The 24,542-nt window shown below is 39.2% G+C and overlaps 1 protein-coding gene across 4 annotated transcripts in view; it reads left to right on the forward strand.

The window, feature by feature from the left end:
* ankrd24 (ankyrin repeat domain 24) overlaps nucleotides 1-24,542 on the forward strand; it is a 139,458-nt gene that overhangs the window by 47,180 nt on the left and 67,736 nt on the right. For all 4 annotated transcript variants that reach the window (XM_073068819.1, XM_073068820.1, XM_073068822.1 and 1 more), the window contains exons 9-14: nucleotides 873-901; nucleotides 2,881-2,955; nucleotides 4,557-4,640; nucleotides 8,895-9,002; nucleotides 22,006-22,053; nucleotides 22,363-22,461. In XM_073068819.1, the coding sequence (XP_072924920.1) occupies nucleotides 873-901; nucleotides 2,881-2,955; nucleotides 4,557-4,640; nucleotides 8,895-9,002; nucleotides 22,006-22,053; nucleotides 22,363-22,461 (443 nt within the window). The remainder of the gene's footprint in view (nucleotides 1-872; nucleotides 902-2,880; nucleotides 2,956-4,556; nucleotides 4,641-8,894; nucleotides 9,003-22,005; nucleotides 22,054-22,362; nucleotides 22,462-24,542) is intronic.

Consider the following 24,542-nt stretch of genomic DNA (forward strand, 5'->3'; position numbering starts at 1 on the left):
CCCCCAGTCCATTGCTAAAACATTGATTTCTTTTCATCGTTAAAGTTTTTGTTTACTATATGTTTCTTCTAAGCTTTTTCACAAACCAATTCTACCCACCGCACTCCAATCCCATCAATTTTCATCTCCTTTTCAGTATTGACTCCTTGCTTGGATGCAGTTCCATGGGGACTAGTTTATTCTTGACACCTTCTTCAAACAAACACAAAAGTGGCAACAAAGCCCAGCTTCTTCACAGCTGCTTAAATAATTAAGATTAAGTTTGTCCTTCCAAAGTGAGAGGAAGTCTTTCCAAATTTTCCATCATGCATCTGAATGGTACTAAGGCTAAATTCAAAGTTGAAATGCTTTTGGCAAAGGCATCATTGCTTATCATATTCAAAGATATAAATTACATTGAGAAAAATGATAAATATGAAGGCCTCATTATGATAGAAATGAGAATAATTCTTCTCTGTCCCTTAAACAAAGGCAAAATCTATGCCGGGATGAACAGTGGATTGTGGGACTGAAGTTCCTTAAGGATCAAGATTCCTAAATGGAGAAGGGAAGAGAACATTAGTTAATCCATGTCTGGATCTGGCCAGAGATAGTCAAGGGGTCAGTCATTCCTGCATTATAAACTGTACCATGAAAACATTGAAACATCTCAGTTTTCAATATTGCTATTTTCTCAGAAAGAACATGGATCCATATGTTACCTCACAATAATAACACAGCTAAAATTGGATATGCAAATAAAAGTGAGACATAACTGGATTCCTTTCATCGATGGCACCAGGAACATAATGAACGTTGCACCATACTGTTTTTGTGTGACATAAAATACTCCACATTCATCTTATTTCTGTTTTTAACTTATTTCTTGGCAGAACCAGAATTGAGGAGGAGGCAACATCAGGTAAAGGAACCGAACTTCTGATTTTCATGAATCCCACAACATGATCATGACCGTACTGGATGTGCTCTCTGTATATTGTCCACGTCTACCCAAACTAAAAACAAGGTTGTACAGCTTCCTGTAGTGGGGTAAACAGCTACAATCTAAAAAATAAAATGTGTTACTGGACGATTGCTAGAACTAAATTAAAAATGTGGGGTTAGAATTTATTGTTCAAAGTAGTTAACTGAATTTTTAAAAATTCGGGTGGATAATATTTTGTTAGTAGTTTTTCTCCTTAAAGCATGGGCATTCATCAAAATAAACTCTTGGGTCTTTTCCATCTCTTCAATCAAGTGAGTGTTCATGAGGGACTATTCTCCCATTGGAACCAGAAATTAAAAATGCAGATCTGCAATTTGCATAGGATTTCAATTGTCAAACCCAGGTGCATCCCATTGCAAACAGGTAGATTTTGCTTACACACCAACTTGAAGATTGCGTCAGACAGCTTTTGCACATCATCCTGCCAAGGGACACAAATTATCTTCAGCTTATTGTCCCACTTTTTGTGTGTGTGTGTATGCTGTGTCCCTTTCACCAATACTCTATCCATGAAGCTGTCTCTTTCCTTCTTTTCCCTAACCACCATTCAGGGCCCCAAACAGTCATTCCAGGTGAGGTGATGCTTTACTTGTAAGTCTGTCGGGGTCATCTACTGTATTCAGTGCTCTTGGTGTGACCTCCTCCACCGTGTGATTCATTGTGCACCTTCACTCCATCCACCACAAAAGACATGTTTTTCAAGCGGTCACCCATTTTAATTCTACTTCCCATTCCTATTCCAACATGTTGATCCATGGCCTCGTCTACTGTGACGATGAGCCTCTCACAGGTCGAAGGAGTAACGCCTCATATTCCATCTGGGTAGCCTTCAACCTGATGACATGAACATCGATTTCTCTAACTTCTGGTAATTTCTCTTCCCCTCCCCCCATCTCTCTTTTTCTAATTTCTATTCTGCTTCCCTCTTTTCCTTTTTCTTCTTCCCACATGTCTATCACCTCCCTCTGGCACCCTCCTTCTTCCCTTTCTCCCATGGTCAACTCTCTTTCCTATCATATTCCTTCTCTTTCAGCCCTTTACTTCTTCTACCTATCACCTCCTAGCTGCTTACTTCCTCCCCCTCCCCCCCCACCCACCTTCCCCCTGACCTGGTTTCACCTATCACCTGTCAACGTATACTCCTTCCCCTTCCCCTCTTCATTATTCTGGCTTCTTCCCTCTTCCTTTCTAGTCTTGATGAAGGGTGACAGCTCGAAATGTCGATTGTTTATTCCTCTCCATTGATGTTGCCTGACCTGCTGAGTTCCTCCAGCACTTTGTGTGTGTTGCTCTGAACTTTCTTGTTACTGTTTCTTGTTACTCTTGTGTTACTGTTTCCTTCTTTACCCTTACTCTCCTCAACTTTCTGGAATATTTGAATTAAATTGAGATTCATATGTACCACAAATCCTCTCTCTTTTATAGGAATATTCTCTTCTTTTCCTGTTTTCTGACCTCTTCTCCTACTGTACTCTTATATAAACACTGAACATATATCTCTTTGCCTTTATTTTAGAGATAAAGGGGCCTTTAACATTATTCCAGGCACAATGAGAACTCTCAAGCAGTGCTTTCTTTGCTGGGGTTGAGGGTTGTGGAAGGTGTTGAAGTGACATCAAGCTCTGCTAAGAATGGGCTGGAGGATAATCCTTCCTCTCCTCTTTCCAAACCTGGTAGTGTGTATCTTGTAGTTTTCTTACCCCTTCAAGTCTGTAAAGATTCCTTTTATTCGTCTCTACCCGCCAATCCTTTTGAGTTTTCACCATTCCAATCTGTCTGCACACAAACTTCCTTTATCTTCAGTCTTTGCCCATCATTACCTTCTTTAGGCCCTAATAAGAGATTTCTTTTCATTTGATGGTTTATTTTATCTGATTTATTTTTAATTTCTACAGAGTTTAGCAAAAGAGAAAACTACAAGTCCTCGAAAGAGGCAAGCTCCGTTGCCACCAAGCACCCCTTCTACTCAGGTAACTGGAAGCAACTCTGGTAAGCCCAATCAACTGTAGCAAAGCAGTTCTATTTAGTCTGTTGTTAGAGCACAGGTACTTATGGTAATTATGGCATCTTATGGATTCATCTATCTAAATGTAATGAAAAGGTCAGATTTTGGACCCTACATCTGAAATACATTATAAATTAGTATGTATGGAAAGAGTAAAATTACAGGAAATTCTCTCTGGCACTGAATCTTAGCTAATGAATTTTACAATTTAATGGATCAGTCCTTTAGAGTAGCAATGGTAGCTATATTGTTCATCCAGGAGCATTTTGCTAATCTCCCACTAAAATCTCTCATGGAAAATCTGGAGAGGTGTGCTTAAAGATTCCCGAGAATGAATCTCATTAAATTGTTGGATAAAATTAAATCTCATTAAGTCTTGGATATTGGATCAAGGCTACTTCAGAGTGATTCCGTGAAATAGAGGAAAACATCCTGGTTCTCGGACAATCCCTGGATGGCTGGTGGAGGAATGGACCAAGGTATTATTCAGTAGTGTTGATATAACTTATCCTAACACTGAGTGAACTTAATTTATCTAGCCTAGTTCTGAAAAACTGCTTATGAATTCTATTTAGTGTGTATGTATGAACTAGATTAAGTGGAAGTGATGCTGGGTTTCATTGTGCATTGTGATTCTACCCATGGTGGGGGGTGAAGAGTCCACCTGTACTTCTTGCTGCATGATATTAATATAAAAGGCCAGGGAAATGGTCATTCTGCAGTGTTAGTGAATCTTATTGAACAAAGTGGGAGTGCAAGGGATCATCATATTTGTCAATAATCAGAATCATACATTGGAACAGTCTGTTCTGTGCTGGGTGAATTTAAACAAAGGCAATTTTACTTCTTTCCAGACCTATGAGGCAAGTGCACTGTCTAGGAGGAAATAGACAGGGGTGCAGTGCCAGCCGGAGCGCACCCGGCACATCTTTAAGAAAAAAGCCGAACTAAACAAGCTAATTAATTAGGTGCCGCCCAGGGTGATTTGAGTATCTCAGAAACTGCTGATCTCCTGGGATTTTTACGGACAACAGACTCTGGAGTTTACAAAGAATGGTGCCAAAAACAAAAGAAAACATCCAGCAGATGGATTTAACAAGGTGTTTTCGCTCACAGAACAGCCACTCGCTGGATGTTTTTTGTTTTTGGCACCATTCTTTGTAAACTCCAGAGTCTGTTGTGCATAAAAATCCCAGGAGATCAGCAGTTTCTGAGATACTCAAATCACCCTGGGCGGCACCTAATTAATTAGCTTTAGTTCGGCTTTTTTCTTAAAGATGTGCCGGGTGTGCTCCAGCTAGCACTGCACCCCTGGAAATAGATGCCCTCAGGGGCAGTATGTAGTGCATGAACTGTGCACGAAAGGTCTGACAGGGAGTGCATTTCTTACCACCAGCCAAGCAGAGGTCTTGGTGCTTCTTTGAAAATTCTGGCGCTGAAGCATTCTATGAAATAACTGATTGGGGAACCATCCAGCAACATCATTCATATTATTTTCCTGCAGAGCTTTGAGGATTGACTACTTTAATTTTCAAACTGAAACATTTCTTATTCTGCTGGTTACAGAGCCCAACAGAATCGTGTGAGTTTCTCTCCACTGGTGAATCGACAAGCCCATCCTATTCATCAACAGAAACGCTCACACCGAAGGTAAGCTCATCACATTTATATTAGAACATATAGAACAATTGGAGTAATTTGTCCAACAAGATCAGATTCAAAGTTCAAAGTAAGTTTATTATCAAAGTACATATATGTCACCATATACAACCCTGAGATTCATTGTCTTGCAGACATACACAGTAAATCCAAGAAACACAATAGAATCAATGAAAGACCTCACCCAACAGGATCAACAAACAACCAACGTGCAAAATGCAACAAACTTTGTAAATACAGACTAATAATTATTATAATAATAATTAAAAATCTACACAACAGTCAGATCAAGCTTTTAAGGATGTATTTTCATCAACAAAAGCAGGAATCAGCACTCCACGCAGGCATACGCAATTCTGATAAGAAGTATACGCTGCTAAACGTAAGTGAGAGCACAACCCAGAGAAGTGAAGACATGATCAATATTCAAGAAAAAGTTAACCAATGGAAGAACATGACATTCCCATGATCTGAGCAGACTAGATGTCAACAAGGAAGTGTCGAACACCTGGCTCAGAGTCAGAGACCTCTTCCCAGAAATAGAAGAATTCTTTGTGGTAATACAGGCCAAGGTGGCTAACACAAAAATGATAAAAATACATAATAAAAGTCCAACACATTACAGGATCCTGCAGCAGTTTAACTCAATCTGATTACTTATACAGGCACAATCAAGTGACAAATATCATTCACCAAAATCTTGTTTTAAAATATAAACTCATAAAAGACATCATACCTTACTATAAATACAAACCTGATCCAGTTTTAGATTCAGAATACCACAACTTATATTATGACTGATCTGTTATTACAAATAGGACTATCCATCATAACCATCCAGATACAATAATACAGGATAAACAAGCAAGAACAGCTTACTTATTAGATATAGTCATTCTAAACACACAAAGTATACAGAAATCAATGTGAAAAACATCAGAAATATGCTGAATTAAAAGAGGAAACTGAAAGTCTTTGGAACACGAACAAGGTGGTGAACTTGTGGAATTTGTTGCCGCAGGCGGCTGTGGAGGCCAGTTGTTGGGACTATTTAAGGCAGAACTTGATAGGTTCTTGATTGGACATGCATCAAAGTTTACAAGGAAAAGGCTGGGGAGTCGGGCTGAGGAGAGGAAGAAAGGATCTGCCATGATTGAATGGTGGACCAGACTCAATGGGCCAAATGGCCTAATTCTGCTCTGATGTCTTATGGTCTTTAGGTATTATACATTGTTCTAATAGTAATATCTACAGCTAGTATCATCCCAAAAGCACTACACAATGGCATTAAACAATTAGGGCTACACAGCAATATCTATGTAACTCTATCATCTTTGTAAAGCCACAATATTAAACACCACTAGAATTGTCTGAAAGTTCCTAGCAATTGGGAAATGAGTGTGCTTGGCTATGCCCGCACCTCAGATCTTACCAGCTTGAGCTGAGAAAAAATGTTCTGAAATTTTTATAATAGTAATAAATAAATAAGCAATAAATATCGAGTACCTGAGATGAAGAGTCCTTGAAAGTGAGTCCATATGTTGTGGGAACAGTTCAGTGATGGTGTGAGAGAAGTTATCATCTCTGGTTCAAGAGCCTGATGTTTGAGGGGTAATAACTATTCCTCAACATGGTGGTGTGGGTCCTGAGGCTCCTGTACCATGACAGCAGTGAGCAGAGCGCGTGGCCTGGGTGGTGGGGGTCCTTGTTGATGGATGCTGCTTTCTTGCGACAGCACTCGTGTAGATGTGCTCTGTGTGAGGAAGGCTTCATCTGTGATGGACTGGGTCATTTACATTGCCTTTCGGAGGATTTTCTGCTCTAGGATATTGGTATTTCCATACCAGGGTATAATGCAACCAGTCAATATACTTTCCACCACACATTTATAGACGTTTGTCAAAGTTTTAGATTTCATGCTGAGTCTTCGCAAACCTCTGAGGAAGTAGAAATGCTGCCATGCTTTCTTCATAATGGTATCTCATGCTGGGCCCAGTACACATCTTCTGAAATGATAACACTGAGGATTTAAAGTTGCTGACCTTCTCCACCTCTTATGCCCTGATAAGGACTGGCTCATGGACCTCCAGTCTCCTCCTTGCTCTTGCTGACATTGAGTGAGAGGTTGTTGTTGTGGCACCACTCAGGCAGATTTTCACATAATGATTCAGTAGTATTAATTAATCAGTTTCATATTAGATCATTCAGGTAGAGCCCTTCCTTCAAGGATTGGGTATCTAATGTAAATTTACTCAGTGCAGGGATGAGGGAGTATTGTGACTGAAAATGTTGTCATTCAGATGAAATATGAACCAAGATTGTCCAAAATGCTGACGAAGATGAAGTAAGGCAGGGGAAGTACACAGCCCAATATTTATCTTTTAACCAATCCTACCAGACTCATGTCATCCTATAATTTTCTCTGTAACTTCTGCCGTCTCCAACAGCATCCCACCATAAGCACATCTTTCCCTCCCTCCCCACTTACTGCTTTCTGGAGGCATCACTCCCTATGCGACTCCCTTGAATATTCGTTCCTTCCTACGGATCTTCCTCCTGGCACTTATCCTTGCAAGTGGAACCTGCCCTGACACCTTCTCCCTCACTACCATTCAGGGCCCAAAACACTCCTACCAGATGAGACGACACTTCACTTGTGAGTCTGTTGGGATCATCTACTGTATCTGGTGTTCCCAGTGGGGCCTCCTGTATTTCAGTGAGACCTGACATAGATTGGGAGACTGCTTCGCCGAGCATCTATATTCCATCTGGCAGAAAAAGTGGGATCTCCCAGTGGCCACCCATTTTAATCCCACTTCCCATTCCCATTCCGACGTTTCAGTCCATGGCCTCCTTTACTGCTGCAATGAGGCCCCACACAGGCTGGTTGAGCAACACCTTATATATCGTCTGCGTAGCCTCCCTCCTGATAGCAAGAACATCGATTTTTTGAACTTCCAGTAATGGTCCTCCACCTCCTTCACCATTCCCCAATCCCATTTCCCTCTCTCTCCTTATCTTCTCACCTGCCCATAATCTCCCTCTAGTGCTCCTCCCCATTCCCTTTCTTCCAAGGCCTTCTGTCCTCTCCTATCAGATTCCCTGTTCTCCAGCCCTTTATCTTTTTCATCAATTGACTTCTCAGCTCCTTACTTCAGCCCAGCCCTCCTCCCAGTTTTATCTACCAGCTTGTATTTCTTCCTCCCCTTCCCCCCACCTTCCTACTCTGATATCTCAGCTTTTTTCTCCAGTCCCAATGAAGGGTCTCAGACTGAAACATCGACTGTTAACTCTTTTCCATAGATGCTGCCTGGCCTGCTGAGTTCCTCCAGCATTTTGTGTGTGTTATTTCTATTGTTGTTTATGAGGAATTCCTGCATGCAAACTGGCTTTCTAGCTTTGCCACATTGCAATGGTTAACAGAAATTACATAGTTGGAAGTAAAGTTCTTTGGGGAAGTCTAGAGATCCTAAATAAATGCAATTTTTGGTGCTATCTAAACAAAATTAATTCAAATGATTCAATGAAAAATTGTTAAAAAGTAGACAAATTTCAAAAGAGTAAACAGATTGGATAAGAAGTGTTCACAATTTTAATTTATTTACTTAAAATAGGTTTAGAACTTTTCTCTTTGCTAGTGCTGCTGACTGACTTCTGGAATGTGTCACTATTATACCATTTAGTGATGAGAGCTCTTGGGAATAACTGTACATCCACACTATTTCGGCTCACGCCTGCAGTACAACTTAGCAAGCTAGTTATTCATCAAGTCATGACAGACTCACTTTGCCAGGTTCAGGAATAGCCTCAACCATCAGGCTCTTGGACCAACGGGAATAATTTCACTCAACTTCACTTGCCCTTCATTCAAACGTTCCAACGCTCTATGGACTCACTTTCAAGGACTCTTCATCTCATGTTCTCAATATTTATTGCTTATTTATTTATTTTTTATTATTATTTCCTTCTTTTTACATTTGCACACTTGCTGTCTTTTGCACTCTGGGTGAAAGCCCAAGTTGGTGCGGTCTTCATTGATTCTATTATGGTCATTATTCTATTATGGATTTATTGAGCATGCCCACAATAAAATGAGTCTCAGGGTTGTATATGGTGACATAAATGTACTTTGATAATAAAATTATTTTGAAGCTTGAACTTGTAATGCAATCAGGAGAAACAATTGCAGATCGAGAGAAACCATTGCACATCTCCCTTCTTTAACCAGTTCTGTTGATTTTACAGAATGACCAGAGGTTAAGTGAGGAGGTATTCCTACTTCAACAAGAGCGACAGCACCTGTTACAAACGATTAGCAACCTGGAGCAGTTGGTAGACAAATGTCAACGGGAGGTAATTCTTTTTGTCTCTTACATTAGATGAGATGGTCTGTTTACAGCTCACATTAATCTACCGTAGATTCCGGACTACAGAGCGCACCTGATTAAAAGCCGCTGGCTCTAATTTTAGAAATAAAATCAATTTTTTAATTGTAAAGGCCGCAACGGATTTTAGGCCGCACCGGATTTTCGGCCGCAGGTGTCCCACGTTGTAATATGAGATATTTACACAGAAAGATATTACACGTGAGGATTTTTTAACTTTTAATTAAATCCATATGGTAACAAAAACAAATACATATCGCAAATGCTTTTTTTCGAACCGTGCCCGTAACGCGGCTACTTTTAAATACGTTGCGTATACTTCTTTACTGAACAACATTCCAATATCTCCTAATGACTGGTAAAAAATATATATACTACAGCCTACCAGGAAAAGTTATTGATCACCTTTAACTTAAAAGCAGCGTTCGCTCAGATCCAAAGCCGCTCGCGTAATGCGCTCCCCCCCTCCTTTCCGTTTATCGCAAACGGCATTTAAAAGCAGCGTTCGCTCAGATCCAAAGCCGCTCGCGTAATGCGCTCCCCCCCCCCTCCTTTCCGTTTATCACAAACCGGCATTTTCCCACAAGACACCGCGAAACCGGGTGTGACGTCATAGCATCCCGCGATGTAGTACAGAAAACAAATATACCGGTAGTTAAAACTCTTCTAACTTTAACTAGAAAATGAATTACTAAGCGAAAATATTATAAACTAAGTATGCCATAAGGCAGCACAATGCTTCGAGTGTTTTCCATGTTGATGAGGGTGAGTACAAATGACTGATTTACAATAATTTAATTGTGAAAGTGCGCTTGATTTATCGTACAATTTCATTGGACCTCTGTGAACTACTCATCAATTTTATTGGTCTACTGTTATGAGGCAAAATGTTTACGAGGCGGCATGAAAAAAAATCATGCATTAGCTGCTCCGGATTATAGGCCGCAAAGTTCAAAGCTGTTCAAAATGTGGGAAAAAAGTAGCGGCTTAAAATCCGGAATCTACGGTAGCTACTTCTGGTCTGCTGTAAAGAAATAACGCCCTCTATTGGAAGGCATCAGGAAACCTGATTTTAAAAAAGAGCAAGTGAAAAACTAAGTTCATTTATTTATTTGATTGATTGATTGATTGATTGAATTATAGCATGGAATAGGTCCTTTAAGCCCAGCGACCCCAAATTAACCCAAACCTAATCACAGCGCAATTTACAATGACCAATTAAACTACTAACCAGTACATCTTTGGACTGTGGAGGGAGACCAAAGCTGGTTTACTGTTCAATGTATAATAGAAGATATGTATTGCCCTTCTACAGACTAATCTTTATTTCAAAAAGCTCTATCTGCATTGACAATTTGTGTACATATTTCTTCCACCCCCATTTTTCCAGCCACTGCAACCCTACTCCCAAAGCCAATTATACAACTTCTTTAAAATAACACTAAATAAGTGAGAACCATGGGGTTAAACCAGGGAGATTGCAGAGAATTCCTTACTTACAAATGAGAAAGTAAAAATAATACACACAAAATGCTGGAGGAACTCAGCAGGCCAGGCTGCATCTATGGAAGATAGTAAAGTTGACATTTTGGGCCAAGACCCTTCACCAGTATAAATAATACTGCAAATGTTGGAAATCTGGATTAAAAACAGAAATGCGGGTACAAATACAGTACTGTGTAAAAGTATCAGGCAATGTATATAGCTAGGCAAAGTCATTTGATTCCAAACAATTGGTTTATTGATCATTACAGAATTTCTCTCTGGTGCTTTCTGGTCCTCCCTGTCTCCCTTCCGGTTTTCCCAACCATGATTCTTGTCCCTGACCCCTTCTCATTCTCAGTCCTGTTATGAACCCCGTAACTGGGTCACTTACCAGCAAAGATAGAGAGGTCTGTTGAAGTCTGATGGTACTATTTTTGACAGTATTTATTAGTAAAAATACACAAAAATAATATCAATGCAAACATACAGATAATATACGTCGTCAATACTAAATCTAAAAGTGCGGGTATAATAATAATCAATAAGAAATAGCTCTATCGTTGTCTAGGGGATAATGTATTGTCCGATGGAAATATAAAAGTCACTCAGTTCATTCAGGCTTCAGCCTTTTGTTGGAGAGAGAGAGATTTTTAGAAACTTGCCGGCTTTCCTTTTTATGATTTTGATCCTTCGGGAGTCCCGTTGGGGTGGCCGTTCACTTGTGGCCTCTCCTTTAGCTAAAGCTGCTTTTCCGTGGTGAGGCTGCCAATTCCCAGGCAAGGGAAAAGGACGCCCACCGGCTGTCGCTATTAAACACTGTCACGGGATTTCTAGCGTTTCTCCTGGTGCGTCCTGAAGGGGTTGTTCCCCAGACCCTCTTTTATCTTTACTCATGGGGTCTCAGATGTCAGTCAGGTTGGGATGATGCAATCCCTCAACCAGTCCAGTCTGGTCATCCCCTGAGGGCTTCAATGAATAGTACAGTACTCAATACACAATTCTGCCTCCAAGAGACAATAGCCGTTATCAATGGTTCCGTCTTGCTGAGGCCAGGACACATTCCAAACCCTGTGTATTCTGGACGTCTCTCTCTCATTTCCTGGGTCCCAGACCCGAATTAATAGCGATCTTGCGATTCTCAAAAAGGAGGGGGCTACTTTGTACCCTTCGGCCCCTCAGAGTTGTGGCACATTCGTAACAGTCCATAATTGAGACCCATATCAGAATTAGGTTTATCGTTACTCACATATGTCATGAAGTTGTTTTTCTTTTGCAGCAGCAATTCAGTGCAATACATAAAATTACTACATAAAATGCAAAAGTCAGAGGCACTGTAGCTAAATATGTGTGCCTAATACTTTTGCACAGTACTGTTTATGCACATATATACATGAACATGAGCATATACAGGTATATATGAGGAGTTAATAATCTTTCATCAAAACTGCTGAGGTACTCAGGCCATTGTTATCAATCAGTCCAGACCACTTTAGATAGATAGATAGATAGATACTTTATTCATCCCCATGGGGAAATTCAACTTTTTTCCAATGTCCCATACACTTGTTGTAGCAAAACTAATTACATACAATACTTAACTCAGTAAAAAATATGATATGCATCTAAATCACTATCTCAAAAAGCATTAATAATAGCTTTTAAAAAGCTCTTAAGTCCTGGCGGTTGAGTTGTAAAGCCTAATGGCATTGGGGAGTATTGACCTCTTCATCCTGTCTGAGGAGCATTGCATCGATAGTAACCTGTCGCTGAAACTGCTTCTCTGTCTCTGGATGGTGCTATGTAGAGGATGTTCAGAGTTATCCATAATTGACCGTAGCCTACTCAGCGCCCTTCGCTCAGCTACCGATGTTAAACTCTCCAGTACTTTGCCCACGACAGAGCCTGCCTTCCTTACCAGCTTATTAAGACGTGAGGCGTCCCTCTTCTTAATGCTTCCTCCCCAACACGCCACCACAAAGAAGAGGGCGCTCTCCAACTCAAACTACCTGCGTCTCAATATCACCAAGACCAAGCAGATGGTGGTGGACTTTAGGAGATCTAGGCCTCATATGGAGCCAGTGATCATTAATGGAGAATGTGTGGAACAGGTTAAGACCTACAAGTATCTGGGAGTACAGTTAGACGAGAAGCTAGACTGGCCTGCCAACACAGATGCCTTGTGCAGGAAGGCACAGAGTCGACTGTACTTCCTTAGAAGGTTGGTGTCATTCAATGTCTGTAGTGAGATGCTGAAGATGTTCTACAGGTCAGTTGTGGAGAGCGCCCTCTTCTTTGTGGTGGCGTGTTGGGGAGGAAGCATTAAGAAGAGGGACGCCTCACGTCTTAATAAGCTGGTAAGGTTATTCAGTTCACATTTGCTGTGTCTAGCCAAGGATTTTTCCTGAAACTACAAGTTTTAATTGGAGCCTAATTCTCTGATTCTTATTTCCACATCCTCACTTTATATTGTTCTTGTATACAAGTGGGAGTTCATGTTTATGTGGAGTTAGGAGTCACCTTTCTGCCTGTGAATTACTGAATATGCTCTAGTGTGGTCCAGTTTCCATTTGAGAATGAAAGCAGACATATGAGAAATAAGCCATAGCAGTGCACATCAGGAGTGGAGTCGCTATACAAAAATACAGAAGTTACCAACCTTCAGTCCTTACAGGCCTCAAAATCTTAACAGAAAGAGTACTACAAAAATAATAATTCTAATGGCTAGAGGAATCATTCACTGGAAAACTGCAAAAAAAATCTTTAACCCAATTTATAGTTGCGCCAATCCACTCAGAAACTGTATTCACTGCTGCAGAAGTTAAATTTCCAACAGCTGGGAAGGTCTTAGCTATTGTTTCAGCTGGAGGGTTAAGCCAGCCAGAGGCTTAGTATGGCTCTGCAAAGGATACTTGTGATTTCAGTGCCTCGCTTGTCTAATTGTGTCTGTTTAGTTACTCTTTTAGCATTTGGGTAGTATTCTGTTAATTCAATTGAGTTTCTCCTAGCTGTCATTGAAGAATATCAAGTCCTTTTAGAATACTCTCTGTTGCATCTAATCTGAACAACTTTTGTCGTCAGAAAATTCTACCTTCTGAGTGAACCATGCTATTATGAGATTGAGTACTGTCAAGGCATGGGTGTATGGGCAATTATACACTAATTCTTTATAAAATTATTTAAATAACCTTACTTTTGCTTTTTTTTCCTTTTGATGATAACACCATCAGACTGAATGCAGAGCAATAATCGAAGGCTTGTCTGTGTATGTAAGCTTGTCTATTTGGCGAGTAGATATATTAGTGTATCCCTAAAATTTAGCATTATCAATTGGTATCCAACAATAAAATCTGTAATTGGCTTGCTTCCCCATTTTTCAACTTATAGTCGAACTTTGCCAGAAATGTAATTGGATTTGTAAGGACACCAATAGTTCTGAAGTGATTTTTGTTGTAAGGTATTATTTGCACTACAGCACAGACTATTCATGACTGTTTGATTAAGGGCAAATAAACATTGGTAGATACAATCAGAATCAGTTGTAATATCACTGGCATATGCTGTGAAATATGTTGTTCTGTGGTAGCAGTACATTGGAATATGTAATAAAGCACTATGAATTCCAATAAGAAATAATATAAATGAAAAGTGTTGCAAAAAAGAAATAAAGTAGTGAGATAGTATACATGGGTTCACTGTCCACTGAGAAATCAGATGGCGGTGGGGAAGAATCTATCCTAAAACTTTCAGTGTGTGCCTTCAGGCTCCTGTGCCTCCTCGTTGATGTTAGCAATGAGAAGAGGGCATGCGCTGGTTGATAGGGGGTCCTTCAGAGTCTATGGGACTAAAATCTCTAAAAGGCTTATTGGGCTTATCAATTTCAGTTCACCATGGATGAAAACATTTTCATTTATCTTACCTTCTGTTTCAATGCATCTTTCCATCTCATTTTCCCATGCAAAAACCCTGATCAAGGGCTTCACTGAACCATTTCAAATATAAATTAGTAATGCAGAAAATAGTTATGTTACCTTAACATTGAACAAAGGAGTGGAAATATGCCATAGTTGGGGAAATGGAAATGTCTAAAATCTTTGTAGTATATTCATATATGTACTTATTGGCTATAAATGGAAAGTGCAATGAGATATCTGTCTAACGGAGAAGAGACTCCATTAGAAAAATGGTGTTTTTCACAATGTTCTAGTCTAACGGTTTCAATGTCATGTTCCCATAAATAGGATCATTCAATGGCATAACAATCTCTACTTTTTTCCAAGTGTAGAGGGATCTATATCAAGGGTTTCCTCTATTAGTGTACCTTTAATATCAGGGCTGGAACCTTACAGTTTTATTAGAGTGTCATTAATCATTTCAGCAAGTGATTCTTTGCCTTTCTGTGTATTTATGTTCATTTTGTCTGTAATAAAGTCAGAATGAATGTTTAAATGTATGGAAAAAGTAATTTTGCCAGAGGCAAGGATTAAGAGTTCCAGTGTATTATTTCACCTATGACCAAGAAGTATGGGACATTGGGTTATATTTAAATTAGAATCATCATGGCTCACAGAGCTTCTTAATCTAATATTCTGAGTCATTGAATTTTGGAGTGTCCCAGCTAATTGAAATAATCTTGGTAGCAAATGAGACTTTGTCTACTAAAAAGCAAATGGTAAGTAATGCAGCACTGAATAACATTGTTAGAAGCAAAAATATCAAAAGTAAAGTATAACTAAAGCAAAATTCTCCTTGGAGTTTGAGTCTTTCCAACTCTGAAAACAACAATGCATTTGGGATGTATTATCTGCCTCAAGTGAATAGGAACTTTTACATTCCTTTTTAGATCTAAACCTGTGTTTATTGTTTCAATATATCTCAACCCCCCCTCCCCCCCCACCTCCTGTGCTGGACTCATGTACTAGTCTGATTCATTCATTCTAGACAACACAAACACCTATGTCAGGATGCTGTTCATCGACTAGCTCAGCATTTAATACCATCATTCCCACAATCCTGATTAAGAAGTTGCAGAACCTGGGCCTCTGTACCTCCCTCTGCAATTGGATCCTTGACTTCCTAATCGGAAGACCACAGTCTGTGCAGATTGGTCTCGCTAGCCAGATTATCAGTTAGGACTGTAGTAATGAAGACTGGAAGGGAAAACAATACTGTAAGTAAAACTTTCCATAGATAACATCAAACCTGCTCCAGCAGGATTTATTCCTCCCCTTCCCCCTCCCACACCCCCATTCAGAGTCGGAATCAGGTTTATTATCACTGGCATGTGACGTGAAATTTGAAATTTACAGCAGTTTAATGCAATACATAATCTAGCAGAGAGAGAGAGAGAAAAAAAATAAATAAAATAAAACTTAATAATAATAAACAAGTAAATAAATTACCTATATTGAATAGATTTTTAAAAATGTATTTTTAAAAACTGAGGTACAGTCCAAAACTTCAATGTCCATTCAGGAATCAGCTGGCAGAGGGGAAGAAGCTGTTCCTGAATTGCTGAGTGTGTGCCTTCAGGCTTCTGTACCTCCTATCTGAGAAAATGCCCTGGGTGCTGGAGGTCCTTAATAATGGATGCTGCCTTTCTGAGACACCGCTCCCTAAAGATGTCCTGGGTACTTTGTAGGTTCGTGCCCAAGATAGAACTGACTAGATTTACAACTTCCTGCAGCTTCTTTCGGTCCTGTGCAGTAGCCCCTCCATACCAGACAGTGATGCAGCCTGTCAGAATGCTCTCCATGGTACAACTATAGAAGTTTTTGAGTGTATTTGTTGACATGCTAAACCTCTTCAAGCTCCTAATAAAATATAGCCACTGTCTTACCTTCTTTATGACTACATCAATATGTTGGGACCAGGTTAGATCCTCAGAGATCTTGACACCCAGGAACTTCAAGCTGCTCACTCTCTCCACTTCTGATCCCTCTATGAGGATTGGTATGTGCTCTTTCGTCTTACCCTTCTTGAAGTCCACAATCAGCTCTTTCATCTTACTGATGTTGAGTGCCATGTTGTTGCTGTGGCATCACTCCATTAGTTGGCATATCTTACTCCTGTACACCCTCTTGTCACCACCTGAGATTCTACCAACAATGGTTGTATTGTCAGCAAATTTGTAGTTGGTATTTGAGCTACGCCTAGCCACACAGTCAAGTGTAGACAGAGAGTAGAGCATTGGGCTAAGCACACACCCCTGAGGTGCACCATTGTTGATCGTCAACAAGGAAGATATATTATAATTTGCAAGGAATTGCTTGCAATCAGTCAACATGTAAGGTCTCCTGTATAATATGGCTAATTTTGCATGAATGGCTTGTCTGCTACCATGATTGTGTCTGAATCCTGGGTGGGCTTCTTGAATCAGTGCTGCCCATTTGTGGTCAGGAGCTATTTGCTTATTATCTTTTCTAGGGTGGCATACCAAAATCTTACTTTCATAGTTATACCATGTTGGAAATCCTTTGGGATTAGGTTCAGTCGTATCAAGGAGAATTCATAAAACATCATCCTGGTTCTTTTTTATTAGCTACTTAGTTACTACCCTGGTCTCCCTTACTGTAGAAAGGTCCATCCAGACAGCTTATTTTGTTTGTTCATCGACTAGTTTATCACCATAGGTAAGAGGTAAGAGGCCTGCAGTATTTCCTGGGATGTGTAACACTGGTACTGATGCTCCAATCAATAATAATACATGAATTTTCTTGCACGTGAATAAATGTGAAAGTAGTTTACCTCTGTGTGGACCAGATGGAATGAACACTTTCGATCCTATTCCTAGCTTCCCCGAGTCAGTACATATTAAGACTAGTTCTGTTAGATTTACTTGGGCTTTAGCCTCTGCAAATTGAGCTGCATGAAGGATGGATTTGCAACTCATGTGGTTCAAATTCAATTTCCAAGATAAATGTTATATTTCCAGTCAGGAGCAGGAATTATAATTGAGTGTATCCATCTTTCTGGATTTTCATTTGCTGGTCAACTACAGTACCATATTTGAGAATGGTGCTTTAAATGATGTCATGCTATACTGGGTCATGGACAAGATGGTTCTACATCTTCAATGGCAGGTAAGGATTGAAAGTCATAGCTCTCTGGAACATATTCCCATTTTAGGTATTGTCTTGTAAAAGAATTTGCCATTTCCTATATCTAGTTATGATAACTCTCCATTCATTTGTTGGTAATTTGCTATCATTTTTCAAAGCTGTAAACCCTGTTTGTATAGTAATTGGTTTGTCCCCTTGCAGTGGTCTCAGTGCAAATAGTGTATGGAATGCTATAGTAAGGCATTGTTCTAATAGCAGTGAATTTTTGTTTTGTTGGGGTGAAATTATGTGAGGCGTTGTGTATGAGTGGATGTGTTTGTTCTTCCTCGTTGTAGCAGATGGCTACAGTGGTTTTTGGAGAAACGCAAACTCGCAGAACAGAGATTTTGTTAGCTCTCTTTCCCAGAAATCTATTGCTTGCTGAACTGCATTGATAAATTTCTCTAGTGCTTCATAATCTTCTGGAGTAAAAAACAAAAGGGTTTTTTATTTTGGTCTGGACAAGTGAGCAAAGTCAGGTATGAAAGGCCTAGCGTAATCCTCTAGCATAAGGTTTAGTGTTCATTGTAAGGCATTTAGGGTCTTTGGATATCCTAACTCAAGTGACTTTTTGCCTAAATTCAGGAGTTAAACCATATCCCTGATTGGTAATCGCCTTGCCTAAGAAATTTACTTCTGTTTGATAGAGTTGAGATTATTTAATGTTAATTATATAGCCTCTGTCTGTCAAAGTCCAAAGTAAGTTTAGTATCAAAGTACTTATATATCACCATATATAATCCTGATATTCATTTTCTTGTGAGCATACTCAATAAATTCAAAATACAATAATAATCATAATAGAATCAATGAAAGACCACACCTACATGAGTGTTCAACCAGTACGCAAAGGCAACAAACTGTGCAAATACAGAAAGAAAGAAATAATAATAAATAAATAAGCAATAAATATCGAGAGCATGAGATGAAGTGTCCTTGGAAGTGAGTCTATAGGTTGTTGGAACATTTCAATGATGGGGCAAGTGAAGTTATTCTCTTTGGTTCAAGAACCTGATGGTTCAGAGGTAACAACTGTTCCTGAACCTGGTGGTGTGAGTCCTGAGGCTCCTGCACCACCTTCCTGAGGGCTGCATCGAGAAGAGAGCGCATCTGGGTTGTGGGAGTCCCTGATGGTTGATGCTGCTTTCCTGCGACAATGCTTCATGTAGATGTGTTCAATGGTAGGGAGGGCTTTACCTGTGATGGACTGGGCTGTATAAACTACTTTTTGCAGGATTTTCCATTGAAGGGTACTGGTGTTTCCATACCAGGCTGTGATGCAGCCAGTAATATACTCCTCACCATACATCTAAAGAGATTAGTCAAAGTTATAGATGTCATGCCAACTCTTGGCAAACTTCTATGGAAATAGAAGCACTACCGTGCTTTCTTCACAATTGTACTTAACTACTGGGCTCCTGCACCACCTTCCTGAGGGCTGCATCGAGAAGAGAGCACATGTGCGTTGTGGTCCTCCAAAATAGTGATACTGAGGAAATTTAAAGTTGCTGACCCTCTCCACCTCTGATCCCCTGATGGATTTCTGGTTTCTTCCTCCTGAAGTCAATAATCAGCTCCTTAGTCTTGCTGACATTGAATAAGAGGTTGTTGTTATGGCACCATTCGGCCACATTTTCAATCTCCCTCCTAAAGGCTGACTTGTCACCACATTTAATCCAGCCTATGATAGTGGTGTCATCAACATACTTGAATGTGGGATTGGAGCTGTGCTTAGTCACGCAGTCATAAGCCTGCAAGTGAAGCCCTATTGTGGCCTACGTTGCTTGATTTAACTTTATAAGTAGTGATAGTAGTGATAGCCTGCCACAACTGTTGAGCACCCTTTTGTTGATTCAAGTTTTAATGGGATGTCAATCTTTTAATGACAGGCTTAATCTGTGTTAAATGCTTATCCAGTATGCTGGCTGTGCAGTATATGTTATCAACATAGGCACAGACATCTGGTGATGATTCCTGCAGAAAATATATGTGGGCTATTCTGAAAACCTTGTGGGAGTCTAGTCCACTGATACTGTGAGCATTTGAGTACTTTAAAGGCTGTGTAATGTCTGTCACTTTCAAAGATTGGGTGAGACCAGAAGGCATTGGCCAGATCAATGCAAGATTAGTACATTTACAAATCCATCCTTGCAGCATTTGTTGTAAAAAATGTTGCTGGACCAAATTAGGTTTTGTGTGTTTACTCAGGATGATGTAGTTGATGACCAGTCACCATCGTCCACCTGATTTTGCTATGCTGAATATGGGCGAGCTAAATTAAGAAGGTTCTTTTATCACAACACTATATTTGTAGAGGCAATCTACAGTTTCCTGTAGGGATTGTTTTCCTCTATGGTCGGGAATATGCCACTGTTTCTGATGTGGGAAAGGATTGCACCTTAAATTAGTCGGTCGATATCAACTGTCCCACAGCGGTTAGGATATTGATGTGGGTAATCATAATCTTTGTCCAAAATATATTTCAATTTTGCTCTAATCGTTTTACCCTGATAATAGTCTAGGGGTTTCTGAAGATGTATATCTCGTTCATCCAGTGTAGATGTATCACTTGGTGGTTTGGTTGTAGTACAAATCCATCAGGAAGCATTTGTTGTTCCTGTTGGAGGCACTAGTTTATTACAATCTTGGGCAAACTGATGTGAAGACTTTACGGCTACTCCTATTGTCTGTTTAATCCAGCATATTTGTACAGGAACTTTATAAATTGGGCTCTCTACTTCATTTCCATGTATGCTTACAATGTTAATTATCCCTGTTAGCTCCCCTAGTTTATAGCCTTGAATAATATCAGAATTTAGCTTTAAGATTTCTGCACCTATATTGATAGCTCATACAGCAGGGTTTCGTCTATTTAATTAGCTTGCTACTCTATCTTCTATCCTTTCATATTTCCAGACTCTGACTTAGAGAATAAAATATTCCTCATGTTCAATTTGAGGAGCAGTTGGGGTATTATCCCATATTTCTGCTCTACTATTAACATATTCATAATATTCCAGTGCGCAATTACTGGAATGATGATGTTCATCATTTTATAGTACTAGGTGTAGTACTGGAGAATTTGTCAAGCACGCTCTGAGTTGGACTACTGCTAAATAATAATTCTTTCTACAATAATACTTTTGGTATAATGTGACCACATCAGGCACTAACTATGATGGTTTGGGGTTTGCTGACAGCAAAGTTCTAAACTCAGATGAAGACCTTAAGCCCTATCAGATATAAAGAGCTATGGGTACCTTCACTAAAGGGAGATTATACTGTAAGTACCTAACCTTCAGAAAAGCTCACTTCCCTACTTATTCTCATTGGTGAGTTTAGTTGCCAATGCCCAATATTTGAGTGGTGTGTCTCCCCCCACCCCCGTCTACTGAGGAGACGATACTTCCAGCTTACAAAGTAGTTTAAACACAGTCCATTTATTTTAGTGTTACATTTTTCAAATCCAAACAATATTCTTAAAGCACATTTAAAATTCACTAAGGATATCTATCTTATAAAAGAATTCCAAATCACAAAGCATTTCTAAAACACAAAAGATTTTCCAAAACACGGGTACAATTCCTATAAGTTAAAAAGACATACCAATGATGCAGACAAGAGTTGTCCATCACAGATATTGAAGCCAGAGTAATGGATTCTAGTTCACCCTGTGTTTCTGTCATTCTTCATGACGTTCTTTAACCATTTTTAAAAGGCCTGAACTGCTCTCTACATTTAAACTGTTTCTTTGTCACTTGGGTGACTTCACAGATATATATTTTCTCAGATACCCTCTTCACACAGACTTCTTGGAGACACAGTTCCCAAGTTCGCACAGTTAATGCTGTGAAGCTGACTGAGCATACAAACATCTCAACTATTAACAAATCAGCCATTTGATATACCAAGTGATGTTATCCAACTGGTCTGCAAGTTTCCTTGAGCTAAATAAATTAGACAGTTTGTCTGTTTGAAACAAGCCAAGTTAACATAAGTACCCATTGTCTTACTCTGCAGCTCTTGAGAAGTCAGAAGTCAGTCCAGGTGCAGTGACCCTATATTCTGCTTTTTATATACAGTGTGTCTGTTTGCAAACCTGTCCTTTCAACTTCAATCTGACCATCACTTTCCATTTACGTTAAAAACTGAAGACTGGCTCCTGTTTAAGACCAGCAGCTAAATGAATATTAGTTGGAAGTTTATCTTATTCAAAAACAACCCTTTGATCTCCAGAAATGTCAGCTGCTATGTTTAGAAAGCCAACCTTGACATGGCCCAGGAAACAAATATCCATCACAGAAGTATAATTTTGCATTAACAATGGTATTTATAACCAACATAAGATATAATAATAATGACATAGTGATACATTTTTTCTGCTTTCAGAAAGTGCTTATTGCAAAAGACAGTGGAATTCAGAAACTGGAGAATCAGGTATGTAAATGTTTTAATTATTTTTGAATAAGCACTCAAACTCTCTTCATTCTTTCAGAGTTCGACATAGTGAATAGAGTATTTATGCCTGTATCTTAAATTATTCCGTAGCTTGATGAATGCAAGGCAAGGGGTTGATCTGAATACATTAGTGAGCTACATTATTATTGGAAGAAGCTGAGAGGATCTAGTGGGAATTCAGAGTCAATTTTCAGTGATGTTAATCTTACAATTCAGAAGAAGGAAATTTATATGACATTTTCACAGTAAGGTACAATTTAACTTATTTTCCCCCTCTAATTTTAATAGGTACAAGAGCTCACAAACAAGCTAACAGAGAAAGAGCACGAACATCAAGAAATTACCAAGCAGAATGAAATTCTACAGGGCAGACTATCTTTACATGAGGTAAATAATTCATTTTGAAAGATGTAACACATTAACATTGTATCTTAGAATCATGGATTGGTTATGGCACAGTGAGAAATCATTTGTCTATTCCACATTCATGCCAGATCTATGTAAGAGCAATGTAGCTAGTGCCACCATCCCTACCCTCATCTTGTAGCTCTGGAACATCCTTCATTTTTAAACACATCTATCTACAATTGCAACTACATCTTGCATTACATGTTAGCCTCTACTCACTTTCCTGAAGCCATTTTTAAAATTTTGCTCATCTTTTCCTCTTGTTCTTGAACATTTAAAGTCAAAGCTAAAGTCAAATTTATTATCATGTGCATCTGTGCATACACATCACAGGCACATGTATAAGATACACAACAGGAACAGTATCTCTCCATCAACTCTGTACAAATCTTCATTATTTTAAATTTCAGAACCACTTGCAGCCTCCTCTTCTAAGCTGAATGTTCAGCCCTTTTCCAGTTTATCCTCATTCACATTTTTCTAGAATGCTTCCCTGAGGTTAAAAGCAGTAAGTGTAACCCCTCTTTTTAAAGTGAAAGGGAGAAGAGAGAAAGCAGAGACATTATACTAGTTAGTCATTTGGAGTTGCAGAAAATGCTTCTATTTGTCCATAATGGACAAATTCATTATGGATTTGTGAAAGGGAATTTGTGTTGGACCTTTTTTCAAAGCACTATAAGATTTGTTCAGGTGAACTAATGATCATGTGGTGCACTGGGATTTTCAGAAAGCCTTCAATAGGTACCATTAAGCATATATTGAGGATTAGATAATTGGCAGAAAGCAGAGAGTAGGTAGGACAAAATAATTTTCAGGTTAGGTGGTTGTGACTAGTGGAGTGCTATAAGCATCAGTGCTGGCATCTTAAATGTTTACAATCTATTTTTTACAATCTGTGGTTGGGACAAGGAATTCAAGTGTGATATGTTCAGGTATACTGATTATACAAGGCTGGGGAGTATTGTTGGCTGTAAGAAGGTTGCTGAAAGTATTAGAAGATAGAATAAGTGAATGGACAACAACATGGCAGATGGAATGCATTGAGGAGAATTGAGGGTCATCCATTTTGGTAGAAAAAATAAAAACTCTACTTTTTTAAGTGGTGAGGCATGGTAAAATGGCAGTGCGGGAGTATCCTTATATACAGATTACTGGAAGTTAGCATATACTATATTAGACTTCATGTAAAAGGCTTTGAATAGACATATAGAAGCATCTTCTAAATTTATATACAAACTGTAGATGCACTAATGAAACCACATCTAAATAATTTTTTACACATCTGATCTTGCTACCTTAGAAAGGATTTACTTACAGGTTCAGTAGATCAATGCCCAGGATGAAAGCTCTGTTTCGTGAGCAGGGGTTATGTAGATTGGGTCTATACTCTATTGAGCATAAAAGATGGAGAGATGATGTTTTGAAATGTAAAACGTTCCTGTGGGTTTGGACAAATGTAATGACAGGATGATGTTTCACTTGGTTGGGATCACTGTCTCAAAACAAAGAGGTGACCGTTGGGGGGTGAGAAGAGTTTTTTTTTATCCTTTTGGGTAATGAGCATTTTAAAGTCTCAACCCAAGGTGACTGTAGACGCTCAATGGCTGAGTATAATTAAGAAAGATTGAAAATTATTTAGATGTTAAGGAAATAAGTGGTTATTGGGTTAGTGCAGGAAAGTGAAAGAGATAGAAACTCAGTCATGATCTTATTGAATGGTGCAGCAGGAACAGAGATCTGAACAGTCTATTGCTGCTTTGGCTTCTCGTGTTTTCATCTTGTCTTCCCTTTAGGTGACCCCTCTATACCTTTCTAAGTCCTTTGTTCCTTTTCCAAAGTATAGATCCCAGATCCAAACTAGTGTTCATTATGATTTCTAAATATCTATGTGCTATGCCTTTATTTATAAAACCCATGATCCATGTATTGTACTACTTTAACCACTTTCTTAACCCATCCTGCTATGTTTGAAAGCTATGCACATACAACTGCAGATTCTTCAAGCTGTTGTACCCATATTAGTGTAAAGGGTTTCTTATGTTACTGCGTATGTTAATCAA

This window comes from Hemitrygon akajei, chromosome 16, assembly GCF_048418815.1.
Source record: "Hemitrygon akajei chromosome 16, sHemAka1.3, whole genome shotgun sequence".
NCBI lineage: Eukaryota > Metazoa > Chordata > Chondrichthyes > Myliobatiformes > Dasyatidae > Hemitrygon > Hemitrygon akajei.